Below are 19062 nucleotides of genomic sequence, written 5' to 3'. Positions count from 1 at the left end.
GAGGGCAGTCCCAACCCGTGCCCCTCCCCTTAAGGGGGACTAGTATAGTAGTATATTTAGTCCAACGAAAGCCCAAAACATCTAATTATATGTTGCAGTGACTCAAGAACAAGAAAAATGTAGGCTATATAACATGATGGTGATATAATGTTCGACATAAAATGGATTTTTTTTTATCAGAGTTGAAGAAGACAGCTCACTGCACATAAACCTATTACCGTTACATAAATTCGTTTGTCATATGGCAGATATTGAGTATCTCTGATCCCTGTATAGCTTAGTTAAGGCGCTTTCAAGTAACGTTCTACTGTGCTTATTGATCTATTTATAATAATAGTAATAATAACAAACCCTGAAAAAAAAAACTCCTTAATAAACCGAAATTTAAATTGTTGACACAAATTCATATTCCACGATAGAGTATATCATTCTCATATGTAACAGGATATCAAATCAATGGTGCAACTTTACTTGAGGTTAAGATCGTCATGTGTACGGAAATAACGACACGTATAAAACGTAATCAACAGCTGTACTCTATATTATGTAAACTATGATAAAGAAACAATAGCCTACACACCTCAATAATAATTGTACGTACACACATAAGAGTTATCGACTGTTTTATTAACTGATATCAGCTATCTTTTTCACGTAAGTGTTAATGGAACAATGTTACTTTCATATTACGACCTCCCTGTTGTTATGGATTGGCATTTCTTGACATATGTATTCTAATGTAAGTTTGATTTGTCTGTAGGCTATACACATTATTCGTTCAGACTTGGTACCGCGCCGTGGCGCCGTGGTCTAAGGCATCTTGCCTAGGACTCGTGTTACGGAATGCGCGCTGGTTAGAGTCCTCATGGGGGGGAAGAAATTTTCTCATGAAATTTCGTCCAGTGTAGCCTATGGGACCGGTGTCCACCCAGCATCGTGATGCACTTGGGAAGCTGCAATAGGAAGCGAAAACCAGCTATAACGGCTGGGGGATCATCGTGCTAACCACACGATACCTCTATTCTGGTTGGATGATCGTCCATCTCTGCTTCGGCATGTGGGCGTGAGGCCAGCGGCCGGCTGGTCACTCTAGGCCCTTCATGGGCTCTAGCGCCACGGATTATTATTATTAATGCTCACATTTAAAAACATTTATTTTAGTATTACTTCCGTTTTCGTTCTCGTTGTTGTTTCCGTTCCCGGTTTATTGTGAACCAGCCTTTACTTTACAGTCGTTCTCGGTTATCATTCTGGCCATTGAATCATATGTTCGCGGTTTGAATTTCGGCCGAGGGCGATGATATACAGCATACCTGCACAAACAGCGCTCAACGAGCGCGCGCGCTCCTTCGGAGCGGGAGAGCGGTGTTGCCGAATCGGAGAGGAAGATACGTCAGAATGACATAGACTTGCTATAAGTAGAGGAGAGGGAAACGACCACTCAGTTATCTAGTGGAGTGCACTGTGTAGGCCTATTCTCAGTAACTGTTTCACGTTGCTTACCTACTGCTACAGTACAGTATGGAGGAATCTAAAAGACGGAACATAACATTTAACATTTAACGATTTACAGCTCGAACTTATTGATCTTCAATGTGACCTAAGGGCTAAAGATCGTTTGAATAATACTACTAGCCTGGTTGAGTTTTACAAGACTAAACATTAGCAATAATATCCACGACTACACAGGCTGGCTGTGAAAATGATTGCTATGTTTGGCTCAACATTTATATTTGTGAGCAACTGTTTTCTATAATCAACTTTAATAAAGGCAGGCATCGAACATCTGTAACTGATGTTTCATTACGATCAGTAGGCTACTGTTCCTTTCAGCTACCAACAGCATAAAACCTCGTTTTGATGTACTGATAAATAAAAATATAACAAAATGACATTGTACATTTAAGTAGCTATAGAATTTCTGTTATTTCTGTAAAACAAATATTTCTTTATTAATTAATAATAGTCCAAGATAGTTCCGCAAACACTGAACGGGAATTCATTTCATAAACACTCGTAATAGTACTTCCTTTTGTGTATATTTTGTACGAGATCCACCCCTTCTTCCAGTCCACCCTTATACAGAGCGCAGCTAATATCTGCATTCCGCTCATGAGCTGTGAGCCGGCTCGGAGAGCGCAAACCTTGTGCAGGCCTGATTTAGAAGGACCGATAAGATCTTTAGCATGGCTTCTTGCAGAGGAAAGTAAAGCTGTATGGATTCTGTGTCTTAGTATTTATTTATTTATATATTTATTTATTTATTTATTGTGGTGTAGTTAATGCCATGAGGCCTTCTCTTCCACATCACCAGAAATACAAATACAATAATAAAAATTTAAAAAATGAAACTATGAACAAAGTAAGGCGACACAAAAATATACACAAGTTGCAGTCACACAAACTTTAGATGACTAATTAAGTATAGTAATTAATTATATCCTAATTAATTAACGATGATTCGGACAAAATTTTTTGACCATTTCCCGTCCATGTTGAATCACGACGTTGAAGGACTAAGGCTAAGGATAGGGACTCATGGCGAAGGATCCTGAAAGAAGCCGAGGCTTGACCCGGGCTGTAGTGCTGCTGATGATGATGATGAATAACTTCTGTAGTGGAAAGCATCGTTAAATAAAATACTACTCGGTTTTTGTTAAGATTGTCTTCTTAGGTCATCGTCGTCATGCCGGACGCCACTAGCGGCTGTCAGGCACGTTATCATCGGACGTTAACAATTCAGTCAGTTATCTGTATATCCTTTTTGGACACTACTCCTTCCTGTTCGGTTTTAATGTGCACTGTCCGTCTGACCCATTTTCCTTACAATTTGTAGCTTTACGACTTCCTATCTTCTTCATTGCCGTCCCCCCGTTAATTGTCGGCCACCTACTGTACCATCTGTGTAATGTTTCAGGCCGTCTCCACAGAACGTGTTTCTCTGTCGCACACTTGATACTTCCCTCCGCCTATCGTTCTTTGTTTACGATGCTTCTTCTCGAATGTATACAACAGTCTTTCCAAATACATTCCGTAATGGGTTCGGCTGTCTTGTCCCACAAAGTATTGTAACAACAAATAAGCAAGACGTAATTTATATCGCAGCTCTCTCGGAGACTATCGTGATCGTTTTGGATTCTAATATCTTGCAGTATAGTGATGGTCACATAAGAACAGTTCCTAAACAATAAGTATTGCCGTCTATTCAGTGTTGCCAACTGTTACCAGATATCACACGATCCTACGTATTAAATGACTTATTACTTACCATACTTTATGTTGGAAGATTATTCTAAATAATTCAATAATTTGTAACATATTTTCGTAGGCAAACTATACGAGAAAGGGATCAACATATCAAGTATTTTGTCTAGCAATACGAAATTCATTGGTTTGACTAAACAATTGACTCACGAGACCTAACCTAAAAATGTATTTTGTTTGACCACATGAAATTATTAGTACTAAGTCCGAAAACTTACCTGACTATAGTCAGGAATTATAACTACAACGCAACACATAAAATAACTATTATGTATTAATATTAATACTGATATTAATTATTAGTATGTTCAAATTTCTCTCGCTTCCAGTAACCGGCTCAGAAATCTAGTACAATTTTAATTTCATGGAATTCCAGTACCGACAAATATTAATGATATTTGTCTCAGCTGCCAACATACCAGTTACAAAATCACTACCATTTGTAGTATTTATCAGTATCGAAATTCGAAACGAAGTTGGCAAAAGAAAATTGGACCTGCAAACTAGAAAATCACCACAATCCACTAGCATATGTAGTAATGGGGGAAAAATGGTTAGGTTTCACCCTTAGGGTATGAAGTAAGCTGACCCGGACTATACATGAATTTTTATGCATTGTTTGTGTAATGTGGGGCGGCATTGTCTGAAATGAATTTCTAGCATCGCACGTCGTGCCGATTCGTGAGATCTATAGTGAGGATCACGTAAGTGTAGTTCCCAAAACTCTAATTTGGCCATCTCTTCAGTGTTGCCAATTAATACCAGATATTACCAAAGACAGTAAAATAACAATGCTACATATTGAAATAATAATAATAATAATAATAATAATAATAATAATAATAATATAGTATTAACAAAAACATTGTCTTGCTCATATTTATCACAACTCATCTTTATGTTGCGAGATATTTCCTAAATGGTCTGTGTCTGTAGAGCGTCAGATTTCCAGCCATCATGATGCTGGTGATCCTCATTTCAAACTTTGCTTTTGCTCTATTGAAAACTTGCAGTTTTATTACTTACGCCCTTTTACGCACACCATATAATTAAGCAGTATATTATTATTGTTGTTTATCAACTGTCCGAACACAGGTCTGAACCTCATGAGTGACACCATAAGGCATTCCTTATGAGGCAACTAAGCCAGGAGATAAGGCGGTAGGTTAGCCAATTTCTTTTCTCTTTCATTGCATACATCACTCACTAGTTACATAATTATTACACTAATCAGACTTCAGATTTATTATTAATATTATTATTGTTATTATTATTATTGTTATTATTATTATTATTTAGCTCAAACCACCGAAGCTTTTTTCTGCTCAGTATGCTTATTCCGATTCTATACCAAGTAGTGAGATTTCCTGGTCATAAGGTTAACGTGACTCATGGAGTGCTGAAGTCCTGTCCAATTAGTTTGATAACTCAGTACCTTTATCTGAATTTTGTGTAGTTGGCATGGTGCAGTGGCCCTGCTTTAGATAACGTAGGATTATGCTATCAATTTTCATAATCGTATAATCATTTCTACTTCGTCACCCATCATAATGACTTTCCTGCACATTATAGAATCGTATCTGATTATCTTTTAGTGACGAGCACAGATTGAGAGAGTAAATAGATATGGAATCTTATCCATATTTGTAATTGTCAATAACCAACGTTGAATTCAGAGTCTTCCTTCCTTTGGGGGGAACAATCCACTGATGTGAGTAAATAAATGTATCGGAAATAAATTTCCAAAAACCATATCTCAACATACTCGTAGACCTACTGTTCAAATGGGTGCATAAATGGCACTATTTTCACCCATAGTTAAATCCATTAATGGAAATGCACTATAATCCAGATTAAAATGTATCTTCTTTTGTTAGTTTAGTTCATAACTTCTTTATAACTTCAGATTTTGTTACTTGGATCACGGCCGACTTGATGCTCCTTTCGCTTCTCTGTAAAGAAGAAGCGAAACGAACATCAAGTCGGCCGTGCTTGAATAGATCGTTTAAAAGAGTTATGAAATGCTTGCAAAAGGATGTTGCAAATGGGGAACGCAGTAGCTTTTCTAACAGAACCGATTTTTTAAAGATGTTTTATTAAAAGTACCAGATCTCTTGGACCCTTGCCTTTTACAAAGAAATATGATTATACAAATTGAAATATAAATAGGTAATATTAAAGAAAATTGATTAATAAGACCTCCAAAGACGAATACAGAACCGATATCAAGAACTGTTCTGTAGTTGATAACGAATTCAATAGAGAGGGCTCCCTTTCACTGTCTATCCTGATAATGAAGCTGATAAGCTCCGAAACGTTGAATGTTTCTGCATTATGTAACGATGCAAAAATTAAAAAATCTCTCACAAAAGATATTTTCACCAAGATAGTGGGAAAACGAATGTTTGGTCATAGTTAGTGATGAAGGAAATACATTAAATACCGATATATTGATATTGCAATATATTGCAAACTTAATTTCGGTAAACGATATATATCGCAGAAAATATATCGATATATCGAACGATTATCGATATATCTATTCCGTAAGCAAATTGCGTTTTCAGGCGTACATTTATTGTATTACAATAAAATTACTTACATTTTAATATTCCTTTTACCATTGAAATTAACATCATAACAGTCAAAAGCATAAATGTAAAATTGTAACAATAAACAATACATTTTCAATACCGTATCTAAATCAAAACGATGGTGGAGGTAAGGTGAGCTTAAATGGGAAAGTGAACTCTACATGGTTTGATTATTTGGTATTGGAAAACGATTCAATTATAATTTTATATAGGATTCAATCCAGGACAATGATATAGGCCTAATGCTCTCTTTTCTACCTAATAATTTTAAATGTAAGTAAACAGAACTTGTAATTATTTTTAAATGTAAGTAAACCATATTTAGAATAAGCTTATTACAAATTTTAAGAAACTTCACAGTTGATTTGATTTGATATAATTCTTCTATAGCAAGTTTCCATTGCAAGTTATTGTTACACTTCAACATTCCAAACAACAATGGTGATGATGATAGGGATACAATTTTTATACACTGAAAGATATAATAAGAAAACAGAATGTCAATACTAGGTTGTGCATAGAAACCCTAGCAGAAAACAAATATCGCATCGGTATCAAATCCTTGTTTCTCTTTCCATTTCACAATATAGACATAAAAGTCTTGATATCCGTTTAGAGGTCAGACGGTTCTCTTTGATGGTCGGAGTTGCTCCTGCCTTGGAGGACATTGAACAATACATAGTAACAACATAGTAACATAGTAACAACATAGTAACATTGAACAACATAGTAACAATATTGAGACAGCAGTACATAGATAAACCTCCCGTCTGTCTTACATTCGAACACGTATTTTGAATTAGGAGCTACTCAATATCATACAGTTTGAATTCGAATTCCAGTCCAGCCAATTAGAGCATGGTATTGAATGTATTAGATATTTCAAGAATGCACAATTATGTAACTGTCCACCTTCATTAGCGCCATTTCTCGGGAATTATCGGAGTTGTCTAGTTTGGATTTTATTCTTCTTGATAATGATAATTCCACAAAAAAAAAACGATAAATTTATGAGAAAACCGATATATTATACGATATACTTACTTACTGGCTTTTAAGGAACCCGGAGGTTCATTGCCGCCCTCACATAAGCCCGCCATTGGCCCCTATCCTGAGCAAGATTAATCCAGTCTCTACCATCATATTCCACCTCCCTCAGATCCATTTTAATATTATCTTCCCACCTACGTCTCGGCCTCCCCAAAGGTATTTTTCCCTCCGTTCTCCCAACTGACACTCTATATGCATTTCTGGATTTTCCCATACGTACTACATGTCCTGCTCATCTCAAACGTCTGGATTTTATGTTCGTAATTATGTCAGGTGAAGAATATAATGCGTGCAGCTCTGCGTTGTGTAACTTTCTCCATTCTCCTGTAACTTCATACCTCTTAGCCCCAAATATTTTCCTAAAAACCTTATTCTCAAACACCTTTAACCTATGTTTCTCTATCAAAGTGAGAGTCCAAGTTTCACAACCATAAACAACAACCGGTAATATAACTGTTTTATAAATGCTAACTTTCAGATTTTTTGACAGCAGACTAGATGATAAAAGCTTCTCAACCGAATAATAACAGGCATTTCCCATATTTATTCTGCGTTTAATTTCCTCCCGAGTGTCATTTATATTTGTTACTGTTGCTCCAAGATATTTGAATTTTTCCACCTCTTCGAAAGATAAATCTCCAATTTTTATAGTTCCATTTCATACAATATTCTGGTCACGAGACATAATCATATACTTTGTCTTTTCGGGATTTACTTCCAACCCTATCGCTTTACTTGCTTCAACTAGAATTTCCGCGTTTTCCCTAATCGTTTGTGGATTTTCCCCTAGCATATTCACGTCATCCGCATAGACAAGAAGCTGATGTAACCCATTCAACTACAAACCCTCGATATATTGAATCAAAATTTCGATAACGACATATCGATATATCGAAACGAAAATATCGGTATTTCGTAAACACCGATATATCGTTCCCATCTCTAGTCATAGTTCAGTGTAATTTCTCGTCTTCCAGACCACCCGTGGATTCGTCACTGCGCTAATTCTGAGTTGACAGCTTTCCGCACTGTAAATACATTTAGCTCGCACAGCTAGATGGCCATTTTCCCAGCTCACTACTACGGGCAGATTGATGCATGAAGGATGTGGTTGGGCGTCTTTAAGAGCTCCAATTGGCCATTAAATTTATTAACAGCTCCCAAATTAATTCGTCCTTGCTTCTTCAGGCACGGACGTGGGTGTGGTCACACAGCTGCGAGTTTAAACACCCCGCGACAAGACGGACGGCCACCAAACTCGTCTTCAAAAATGATCGTTTTATTTTTATACGATTTGACTGACGGCTGCGCTGGCTAGAGACTAATCTGGCAGCTGCACAACATTTAGTCGGCTAAAGGCTCATTCACAATGAAAATTAAACATAACGTAAGCGTTAACTTAAGAATATAAACGCTACGGTAAAATCAAGAAGTCATACCATCATTCACGATGGGAACATAAACATAACAGCAAACATACTTGGTAACCATGGAAATATAACAACGACGCCATTTTCTCATATTCTGTCGTATACTTCAGCGCTCCACGATTGTGTTCTGTTTGCAAATTACGTAAGCATAAGCATGAGAGCAAATACCTTACTATAATAGGCCTAATACCGGACAGCTGTATACTAGCAGCATTGGCGTGTGTGCGAAAAATCGCGGACCTAACATCTAGCGCAGAGGGATGGAATTACGTCCACATATACAAATATTAACATAGCGAGATTCGGACTATTGTTTAAAACGTGAGTTACTAATGTGGAATAATATATGAAACACTTAAGAAATGTTGAATAGTATTTAATGTAAAATTATTATCTTATATCAAAGCTGCATATTATGAGAAATATTGCATACTTCATATTACTTTCCGTAATTAATTGTTACATATTTTTTCTTTGGTTTACCGAGACAAAATCAATCTGATATTAGGAATGAATTTAGAGTAATGTTTTATATACGCATTGCTGACAACTACAAAGATAAAATTGATAGTAATCTGATGCTTGTAATAATTAGTAAAGGAATGTGGACAACAATAAAACTTAATTTGATAAAACCTTAAAATCCAATACATTTTAACTTCTATTTATTTATTAGGTCTAAATAAAAAAAACTAATTTGTATTTTTCTATCAACACAAAGACGAAGGAATTAGGCCTACTAAAGAATGTTGTTGACTTACGTTTTATGAATTGTCGGAAATCGGAATTGCGATTTGGAGCAATTTGTAATGCTGCAATTGTCACAATTATAAACAGCACATATACACCCTGACATTTTAAAACTAGTATTAATTCATAAAACTATTAACAAATTAACTAGTCCAGCAACAATAGACATTGCAGTTGATTACAGCTTGTTTCGCGAGTATCTCCATCCCGGCAGGTAGGTAGCAGCACCATCGTCGTTCACACGTAAAACTGCTAGCTATCCGGTATTATTATAGTAAGGTATTTGATGAAAGTTTGGAGTTTGCAAACTTTCATATTAACGTCTTACGGTAATGTTAATGTCAATGCTTATGTGAATCATTGTGAATGATCCCATTTGGTAGCCTGGGCGCAAACTTCTGTTTTTATGTTACGGTTATGTTTAATTTTCATTGTGAATGGGCCTTAACTATATTCAGTTAATTGCATTTGAACCATCTGAAACCTTGTTAATACTGTATTGCAATCAGGGACCTGTACGGTAATGTATTTCCTTCATGACGTCCGTCGACATCTTCGAGCATCCAGTTTTCAAGATAATCTGCCTTCTCACTCTCCGTCTAGAATCTAGATGACGTGAATTCCGTCTTCCCATAGTTTCAGATCTCTTCTTCCTCTTGTCATATGCCAGCCGTGGCGAAAATGTAATCGTGCGCCGAGCCACTGTGTAACCTGCAACGTGCATAGCACCTATGGAGGGAGGCGGACACCCGAAGGGGAAGTGAAGCAACTGTCTGACTTATTAACGGATTTTCATTTTCCTTACATCAAGCACTTAAATATAATTTTATACAGTACAAGGCTACAAACTAATGTTTAGTACGTGTAACGAAGAAAGAAATGAACAATAAATGAACAATATCACAACCTAAAATTAAATGTCTTCAGAATGTCTCTGCGACAGAGTTTCAAAATCAGGAATTATGTCACTTACTGCCAGTCGTAGTTGATCACGAAGGTATTTGTCTGTCAGTCGTGGTCTAAATTTGGTTTTTACTATTTTAATTGTTGAAAATAATTTTTCACAAACGTAAGTTGTAGCGAACATGGCTTCAACAGAGCAAGCGAAAGAACGAAGCTTCGGATATTTATTTTTTGGCAAAGATTTGGAAGTTCAACATTTGTCAAGTCCTTACATCTAGCTTTCATTTGACATCACACAGTAAATCAGTGAGTTCAAATTGAAGAGCTAACCGCATTATTCGTACATCTGCTGAAAAAGGGCCGACGTACAGAGATGATGATGATGATAATGATGATGATGATGATGATAATAATAATAATAACAACATTTAACATTTTAATGTTTCATGAGTGACATGTAGTATAATACTGTTTTATGTTATACAACCGTTTTCCTCGTAATACTTGTGAATAAATCATACATTTAATATTCTCATCATATTGACAGCAAAAAAATGCGTCCTCCCATCCTACTTGGAACTTTCGTACATGGTTTCGAGAGAGACATATGCCACTCGCAGGTCAGAGACAAATACAAATGGAACGGAGTTTGACTCCAGTGAGTGAGAGGGTGGGGGTTGGTGGAGGTTAGAAGCAAGAGAAATGCACAGCTATCATTGCGAGCCATAATGTGCTCGTCAGTCGCATTTTCGCCGTGGCTGTCATATGCGATCCAGTCCTTGATAATGTTCTGTTTAATTCCCAGCTAGACTCCTGCTCCGAGTCTGCGCTCGGGCCTGGCTTTCAAGTCCCGTCTGAGCTCATTATCTGGTTGGGCTTCTTCCGAGAAGCTTTCTTCAAATATAAGCAATGTCAGACAATTCTAGATGAATCTCCGGACTCACTTCGATGAAATACTATCTCACGGGTTATTTTACGACGATTTTTTAACTGTTATGGTTATGTAGCGTCTGAATGAGATGAATGTGATAATGTCAGCGAAATGAGTCCATGGTCCAACGCTGAAAATTACCTAGCATTTGCTCTTATTGGGTTGAGGGAAAAGCCCGGAAGAAACCTCAACTACGTAACTTGTTCCAACCAGGATTTGAACCCGGGACTGCTCGTTCACTGTCAGGCATGCTAACCCTTATTCCACAGCGGTGAACATCTCACTGTTACCGCGTCCAACAGAAACAATATCGGATCGCATACCTTCATGCTTTCCTTCCTTTTATTCTTCTTTCTTTGCCGGTTTTATTTCCTTCTTACTTTCGCTTTTCTATGTTTAATATCTTCACTTCTTTCCTTTTCTTTCTTCTCCTTTTTAATTCCTTTTCTCTTCATTTCCTTCCCTTTCATTCTTTCTATTTACATCCTTCTGTCGCTCTCTCTTTTTCTGTCACTTTCTTTTTTTTTCTATTGCCGCCTCTTCATCTCTGTTTCTCTGTCTCCCTTTCTCTTTCTCTCCTTTCTTTATATCTCACTCTGTTTCTATGTCTCCATCTCATTTTCTGTCTTTCATTTTTTATCTATCTCCAGTCTCACTTTTCTGTCCATCTCTCTATTTTCTATTATCTATCTCTCTCTCTCTTTTCTTTATGTTTTCTATCTCTTTCCTGTTTCTTCTTTTGTACCGATCTCTATTTTTGTCTACCTATTTTCTGTATATTTTCTGTCAATTTTCTATCTCTCTTTTCTGTCTATTTTCTGTTTCTACTTTTTCTGTCTTTCCTCTCTTTTCTGTCTGTCGCTCTCCTTTTTTCTCTCTCTTTCTCCTCTCTTTCCTGTCTTCCCCTCTCATCTCTATTCTGTCTGTCCTCTCTCCTCTCTTTTCTGCCTATCTGTCCTTTTGTGTCCCTCTTTCGTTTCATTTATATGTATTTCTTTCAGTTTTCTTTTCTATTTTTATATCTTTGCCAGGCGTTCTTTCTCTTTCCCTGTATGTATTTCTCATTGTTTTCTCTTCCTACTTTTACTCTATTTTTTTTTCCTTTCTACAGTGAAATTTACATTTATCATTTATAGCTAAAACATTTCATATATATTATTTCAATGTACCGAAGTACATGTGATATTTCCATGCAGATATTCTGCGTCATCATACGATGAAAGAGTAATGGAACGGAAAAAAATTCTCTCCGGCACCGGGATTTGAACCCGGGTTTTCAGCTCTACGTGCTGAGGCTTTATCCACTAAGCCACACCGGATACCCATCTCGGTGTCGGACAGAATCGTCTCAGTTTAAGTTCCAACTCTTGGGTTCCCTCTAATGGCCGCCCTCTGCACTACGTCATAGATGTCTATGAACGTAGGACTGAAGTCCACACACGGCGCTTATTCCGTCGGATCCCGGTCAACTAGTCACTCATAATGAGTGCACCTCAGCACATGTGTGGACTTCAGTCCTACGTTCATGGACATCTATGACGTAGTGCAGAGGGCGGCCACTAGAGGGAACCCAAGAGTTGGAACTTAAACTGAGACGATTCTGTCCGACACCGGGATGGGTATCCGGTGTGGCTTGGTGGATAAAGAATCAGCACGTAGAGCTGAAAACCCGGGTTCAAATCCCGGTGCCGGAGAGAATTTTTCTCCGTTCCATTACTCTTTCATCGTAAAACATTTCAATATTTTGACATTTAATGTGCACATTTCTGTCTGATTCGAAAATGTTTCAGCTTATTTTCTTACAAACTTCATTACACGTGTCATGTTAACATCTAATGTAATTTTAATATTTTATAGTAATTATAGAGTATTACATAATCTTCAAAAAACTGTAAAAAGTAGTTTGAGTAACTTTCTGTAACACGCTTTGGATTTTCAGTGTTTCAGGGTCAAACTATAAATAGTCTTTAGTCTAAGATTTGTCTGCTTAACCTAAAAATATATTACTGAATGGCTGTTTTTGTCTCGGATAGTTTATTTTGAAACCTAAAATGGAACCATTCCAAAAGCTACGATACTTCCCAATTGGACATTGTGTGAATACAGAATAAGGATGCATTCCAGAACTTACGGTCTTAACGCATTGTGGACTATATGGAGGTCTGTGGTCTCAGATCGGAAATAGGACTGCCCAGTGTAGGTACCCATATTTTAAAATGCAATAACACACGGAGTTTTCTTTAATAAAATATTGTGGGAAACATCAGAACCAATACATGATTCGTCTGCATGCCCTAGAGCAGGAGAATTTTTGTAACACTTAAAGTTAAGGCTCATTCACAATGAAAATTAAACATAACGTAAGCGTTAACTTAAGAATGTAAACGTTACAGTAAAATCAAGAAGTCATACCATCATTCACGATGGGAACATAAACATAACAGCAAACATACTTGGTAACCATGGAAACATAACAACGATGCCATTTCCTCATATTCTGTCGTATACTTCAGCGCTCCACGATTGTGTTCTGTTTGCAAATCACGTAAGCATAAGCATGAAAGTTTGGAGTTTGCAAACTTTCATGTTAACGTCTAATGGCAATGTTTATGTCAATGCTTATGTGAATCATTGTGAATGATCCCATTTGGTAGCTTGGGCGCAAACTTCTGTGTTTATGTTACGGTTATGTTTAATTTTCATTGTGAATGGGCCTTACCCGATTACACTCACACACATATACACACACATGTCATTTTAAAGAAAGTTACCCGACACTGTTGCTTAATTGTAGTGAACAAAATTAGCTGGTATTATTTCGCACTCAGGACGTTCGGTATTTCACTTCAGAACCAGATTTTTCTAGAGAAATTTCTTTTTTTGATGAACTTCTCCTGCATTTTCTTACAATGGGCAGCTCAAATAAAAAGCCGCAACTTGATTTTACAAACTAAATTAATGAAAGTGATGTTTATATTCTCGAATAGCGATCGTATTTAAAAATTTCACGTTTTGACCTAAACATTTTAAAATTACAGTTTTTATTGTTGTAAAAGAAGCTGAGACATAAGTAATGGACTCAAAGAAAAATATGTTAAAGTAGATACAGTATTTCCCAAAACGGAAATGACAAGTTACAAGAATTCCTCTGACTTGAATACAGACATCCTTCTGTCATAGTGAAGGAAAATAAATCACTCAGATCGACCTAGAACAAGAAGACAAGATTATCTGGCTCTTCCCTCCAAGAAGCAAACTGAACAAGAATGTGAAAAATAAAGCAAGGAAGAAAACAATATGGTCGTCTATGGGGTTGGAACTTTTAGGTTAGAGATTCTGTATTCATTGCGAGTCGTAGGAAAACATAACCAGAGCTAAACTGTTTAGAAAGCACGTATGTTATATAACATGCACATCTAGCAACAATGTTAATTAATGACGGAGTAGGTGGGAGAGAGGGTGGGGAGGGAATAGTTTGGGTACTTTAATTGTACGTACAAACACGTTTCTCTCTTCCTTCCTTCGCAGGATGTTATATCAACGTTATGGATCCACTTATATTATTGCTATAAGTAGTCAACATCGCTTAAGAACTCCTTGACAGCAAACTTCGAATCGCGTATCTGAAGAATATGTATTCGTTATCTTTCGCTGTTAAATTGAAATCGGGATTGCTTTTTCTCAATATTGAAATGAAAACAATGCTTTTAAGATAAATACGCCTATACTGCAAATATGGAATAGAATAACATAGAATGAAATAAAGGGTTAGAGAGAAGTAAATAGAAAGAATGACGGTAGACAGAATAACATAGATTGAAATAAAGGGTTACAAAGAAGTAAATAGAAAGAATTAAATAAAGGGTTAGAGAGAAGACAATAAAAAGAATGAAATAGAGGACTAGAGAGAAGAAAATAGAATGAAGTAGAGAGATGGAGAGAAAAAATAGAGAGAATTAAATTAAGGGATGGAGAAATGGAAATAGTGAATGAAACAAAGGGGTGGAAAAAAGAAAATATAAGAATGAAATAATGGGATTGAGAGAAGAAATCAGAGAGAGTGAAATGAAGGGATCTAGAGAAGAAAATAGAGAGAATGAATGCAGGGATGGATAAGAGAAAATATAATGAAAAGGAGGGGTGGAAATAAGGAAAAATAATAAAATGAAGGGATTGAAATAAGAAAATATAATGAAGTAAAGAGATGAAAATAAAGAAGTAGAGTGAATGAAATAAACAGAAGGAAAGTAGAAAGAGGGTAGAAGAAAGAGTGAAAGAAGGAGGAAATAATAAAATAGAGGGTGAAATGAAGAATAAAGAAAAAAGGGGGAGCTAAATAAGGAAAAGGGAACATGAAAGGGTATGAAATTAAAAGAAGGAAGAAAGAAACAGGAAAATGAAAGAAAACTACAAGAGAATGGAGGATGAAGGGATAAAAAGAGCGAATAAAACTATAGGACCTAATTGTGATAGGAAGCACTGTAGCTAAATGATTTTACAGCCGGATGCAGCATGACTGTATCAGTTTCGCACGCATGAGCGATGCAATGACATGTGCAATCTCTTTCAGTTTGTTTTACACTTCTGCCGAGCGTTCTCATTTCATCCAGGAAACCGACTGAAACGTCCTCGATAGTTCTTGTTTTTTACAGGGCTCGGCACTTGATTTCTTAAAATACTCCGAGTACACTTATCGAGGTAGCTTAGATACGTGTTACAATGTAACAGCAAATAGAAAGAAGGAATCACCTTTTTTCACAGCCAGCTGTGGAAGCGACATTGAAAACGCGGCCATGGCAAAGATCCAGCTGACCGCACATCGGTCGTTCATTTGTTTCAGTTTAGTGCGACGTCTCGTCTAATGAGGTCGCTTCTGCCGGTTGCGGTGAAGCCAAACAGAGCATGAGTGAGAGTTAAGACCGGCCGCGCGGCTCTCTAATTAGACCATGCAGTGAGATTGATTGACGATTTGCTACTGCTTGCTAATTAATAATGACTATCACAGGATGCACTGCGATGGTGCAAAACAGCATGTGCATGGACGGAATTCGATTGGAAAGAAATAACCCTTCCATTGATTACATTATGTCTGCCGTCGTGACTCTGTGGATAGGTTATTGCGCTTCCCATCCAAGCGGTCCGTGGTTCGATTCCCGAAGCCGGCAATGAAATCGATTTCAAAAGAAATGCCGAGTCGAGTCGCTATCGATTGGAAATATTATTGTGTTAAGAGGACTTCGCTTAGGGAATAGAGATACACAGAAGGCATTGCTTATAAACTGGCCGTATGTATCGATTGCAACAATGACAGCATCCATGGATAATAAGGAAGACTGTGGAATACCACATAAACTGCAGTTTCACTATTTTCGTGTAGAATTCTTATTAATGTTGTAAAATAAAAGTGTATGAATAATTTAAAATCAATTCATATTAAATAATAACGGGAACATGTTATAAAAGTCGTATTTACATATAAAAAAACTAATCTCACCTCGCCATGTTTATCCTCGGAAAACGAAATAATTTCGTATCGGCATTTCTTTTGCAATCCAGTGTATCTATTCGTCAAAAGATAACCTATACCCTCTCCTATATCGCTTTGGATTAATCCAAGTCTGTGGGAAAGGAAGAGGTGAAACATATCGAACGAAGAAGGAATAAGGAAAAAGAAAGTAAGAAACAAAGGAAGAAAGAAAGTAAGCAAGGAAAGAAGGAATTAATTATATTGTGATATTAATATTGTAATAACTAAAAATATTATTTTCCTTACAAATGCAAAAATCTAAAGATCACTTCAGTCAAAAATTTCTTTATCCTCTTTTCTTTTTGATAGGTCTATAGCTAGAATTAAAAAGTTTTATTCTGCCATTCCGACATATTGTTTTTTCTCTTCCCTTTTTCTTCCTCTATTCGTTTTATTCCATTTCATGGTAGGCCCAGGCCCAGTAGGCCTATAGGTTCTGCAACCTTCCATCATTGCACAGGTCTCTTTTCTCTTATGTTGATGTAAAAACGCTGTAGCATTTCAATATGCGTGCTATCTAAATAGACTGTTTATTAAGATCCTTTTGTATTCTTACATATACGAATATATTTGTTAAATTTATTTTATAAACGTACGGTTCAGTTCTTGTGTATTCTTATACAATACAGAGTGTGAATCTGAAATAGGCGGCAATATTTTAAGCACGTATTTTGTAATAAAACATAATATAAAACTTGGATCCTAAAATCATTAGAGTGTTTGTTAATATTCTGTGCATTTACCATTATTTTATAAAACAAGTACTTGAAATAATGTCGCCTATTTCAAATTATCCCTTAGTGAGATTACTTTTTTTTTAGTTGTTACAAATACGCAATCCATTTTGTTTGGTATTCTTTTATATTTTCGCTCAGTAAGGTGGCATTTGTTAAATTCTTCATATACAGGGTGAACCGGAAGTAATGTCATTAATTTCAGAGGGTTATTCTTTAAGATATTTCAAACAAACAAGTTTAATACAATTTTGCTCGTGTTTACTTCCTTTTCGAGATAAAAATTGTTTTATATAAAACATTTCATATATTGTGTTTCACTCTTTTAATTGCTAAATGACAATAAAAATGCTTTTGAAGATGTAGTCAGGGACATGTCACAGAACTGACATTTTCACACTCAGAGGCATAATATGGTTTAATTACATTTGTCCAAATAATAATTAAATTACAACATGATGGTTGTCATTGTTTTAGTAGGTAAAATTCTATAATTTCCAGTCAGTTGCAAAATAAATTTCAGAACATGTTTTGGCCAATTTCGTCATTTGTAGCCATATCTATTTTATATACGCTTCGTGAATGTGTCTCGATTTATGTGGTGCCCTGTAGCACAACAAACGTGTTTAAATGAGTTGCTACTTGACTAACCTGTTGCATTCAAGTGTGCTATTTTCATCCCTTCAAATGTAACTACATTATGAGGTGATTATTTGTACCAGAAGTCTCCCCCTCTTTGCGTTGTTTACATCCATTATTATTATTATTATTATTATTATTATTATTATTATTATTATACCGGTATTGAAACGTATTTTGTGATTGTTTCTAAGAATATAAGATACGTTGACCAGGAATTTAAATAATGCAACATGATTGTCAAGAGTTCGTTAATATTATGAGTATTGGAAAGTGATTAGACCTATGTAGTAAATGCGAACTGTGTACAAGCAGGCCTAATGTGAAATAACGTGTAGTGTGTGTTATGCCTTATTTGTTCACCAACAGCGTTAATTATTATAGGCCTACAATGATTAGGTAGTTGGTAGTATTGATAGTATGTAAGCCTATTTCAGAATATTAGGCGTTAATCAATTTATTATATTGTTTGGTATGCACTGCCTGCTGGATCACATGGATCTTATGGCTGCGATTCATCAGGCAGTGGTGGTAGGCTATATTAATGAATTACCGTAGCCTATGTAGGAAAATGGTTGTTGAAGAAAACGAGGATCTTAGGTTCTTATACTCTCAGCACTGCCATTTTTACTTTCTCATTATTCTCTTTGCTATATTTTTGCTCTTTAGAAATTGTTCAAGGCCTATTATTGTGATTTCGTGTAACAGTTGATTGTTAATACTGCTTACATAAGATTCATAACGACTATAAGATTTCGTGAAGTGAGTGTGAATTTTGTTCGTTACTAGGAAATGCTTGCTACCGGTATATATCACGAAACGTTTCGTCTAGCTAATAGAAGAAATAACTTAAAATGGCTGGTTATAGTAATTGGTCTCTTTCTTTTGCAGTGAAATCACCAATCAAGAAGTCTTCCATCGGTGAACCACCAAGGGAAGCATTCCCCACGGACTCCGTAACATCCAGCTATGGAGTTGGACCTACAGACGAGAACGGGCGCCCCTTATTTGGCTTGAGCGCACTACGTCGGCGGCAAAGCACAAACAACAACATTCAAATACCACAGGGTAAATATTACGACAGAAAGACCATATTATTCCAAAATATGAAGCTGCTTTATTTTTTTTAAGAATCTTCTTTGTTCAAACTTCTAAATAGAACTTCTCAGTATTATGTTATAAACATTATAAGCTTATCGTAAATTTCTGTGCAGCCATTATTAAACATCACTTTCACTGA

The 19062-nt window shown here is 36.2% G+C and overlaps 1 protein-coding gene across 13 annotated transcripts in view; it reads left to right on the top strand.

Annotated features, from left to right (window-relative positions):
- The window catches only part of LOC138708728 (mucin-17-like), a 462883-nt gene that overhangs the window by 284218 nt on the left and 159603 nt on the right, over window positions 1–19062 (top strand). For all 13 annotated transcript variants that reach the window (XR_011334762.1, XR_011334760.1, XR_011334761.1 and 10 more), the window contains exon 6: window positions 18714–18890. Coding sequence is in view for 10 of the 13 variants with exons in the window: in XM_069838843.1 (XP_069694944.1) it covers window positions 18714–18890 (177 nt within the window). In the remaining 3 variants the exon portion in view is untranslated. The remainder of the gene's footprint in view (window positions 1–18713; window positions 18891–19062) is intronic.

The sequence above is a fragment of the Periplaneta americana genome, chromosome 11 (assembly GCF_040183065.1).
Source record: "Periplaneta americana isolate PAMFEO1 chromosome 11, P.americana_PAMFEO1_priV1, whole genome shotgun sequence".
Classification (NCBI taxonomy): Eukaryota; Metazoa; Arthropoda; class Insecta; order Blattodea; family Blattidae; genus Periplaneta; species Periplaneta americana.
This window is presented reverse-complemented; position numbering and strand designations above follow the sequence as displayed.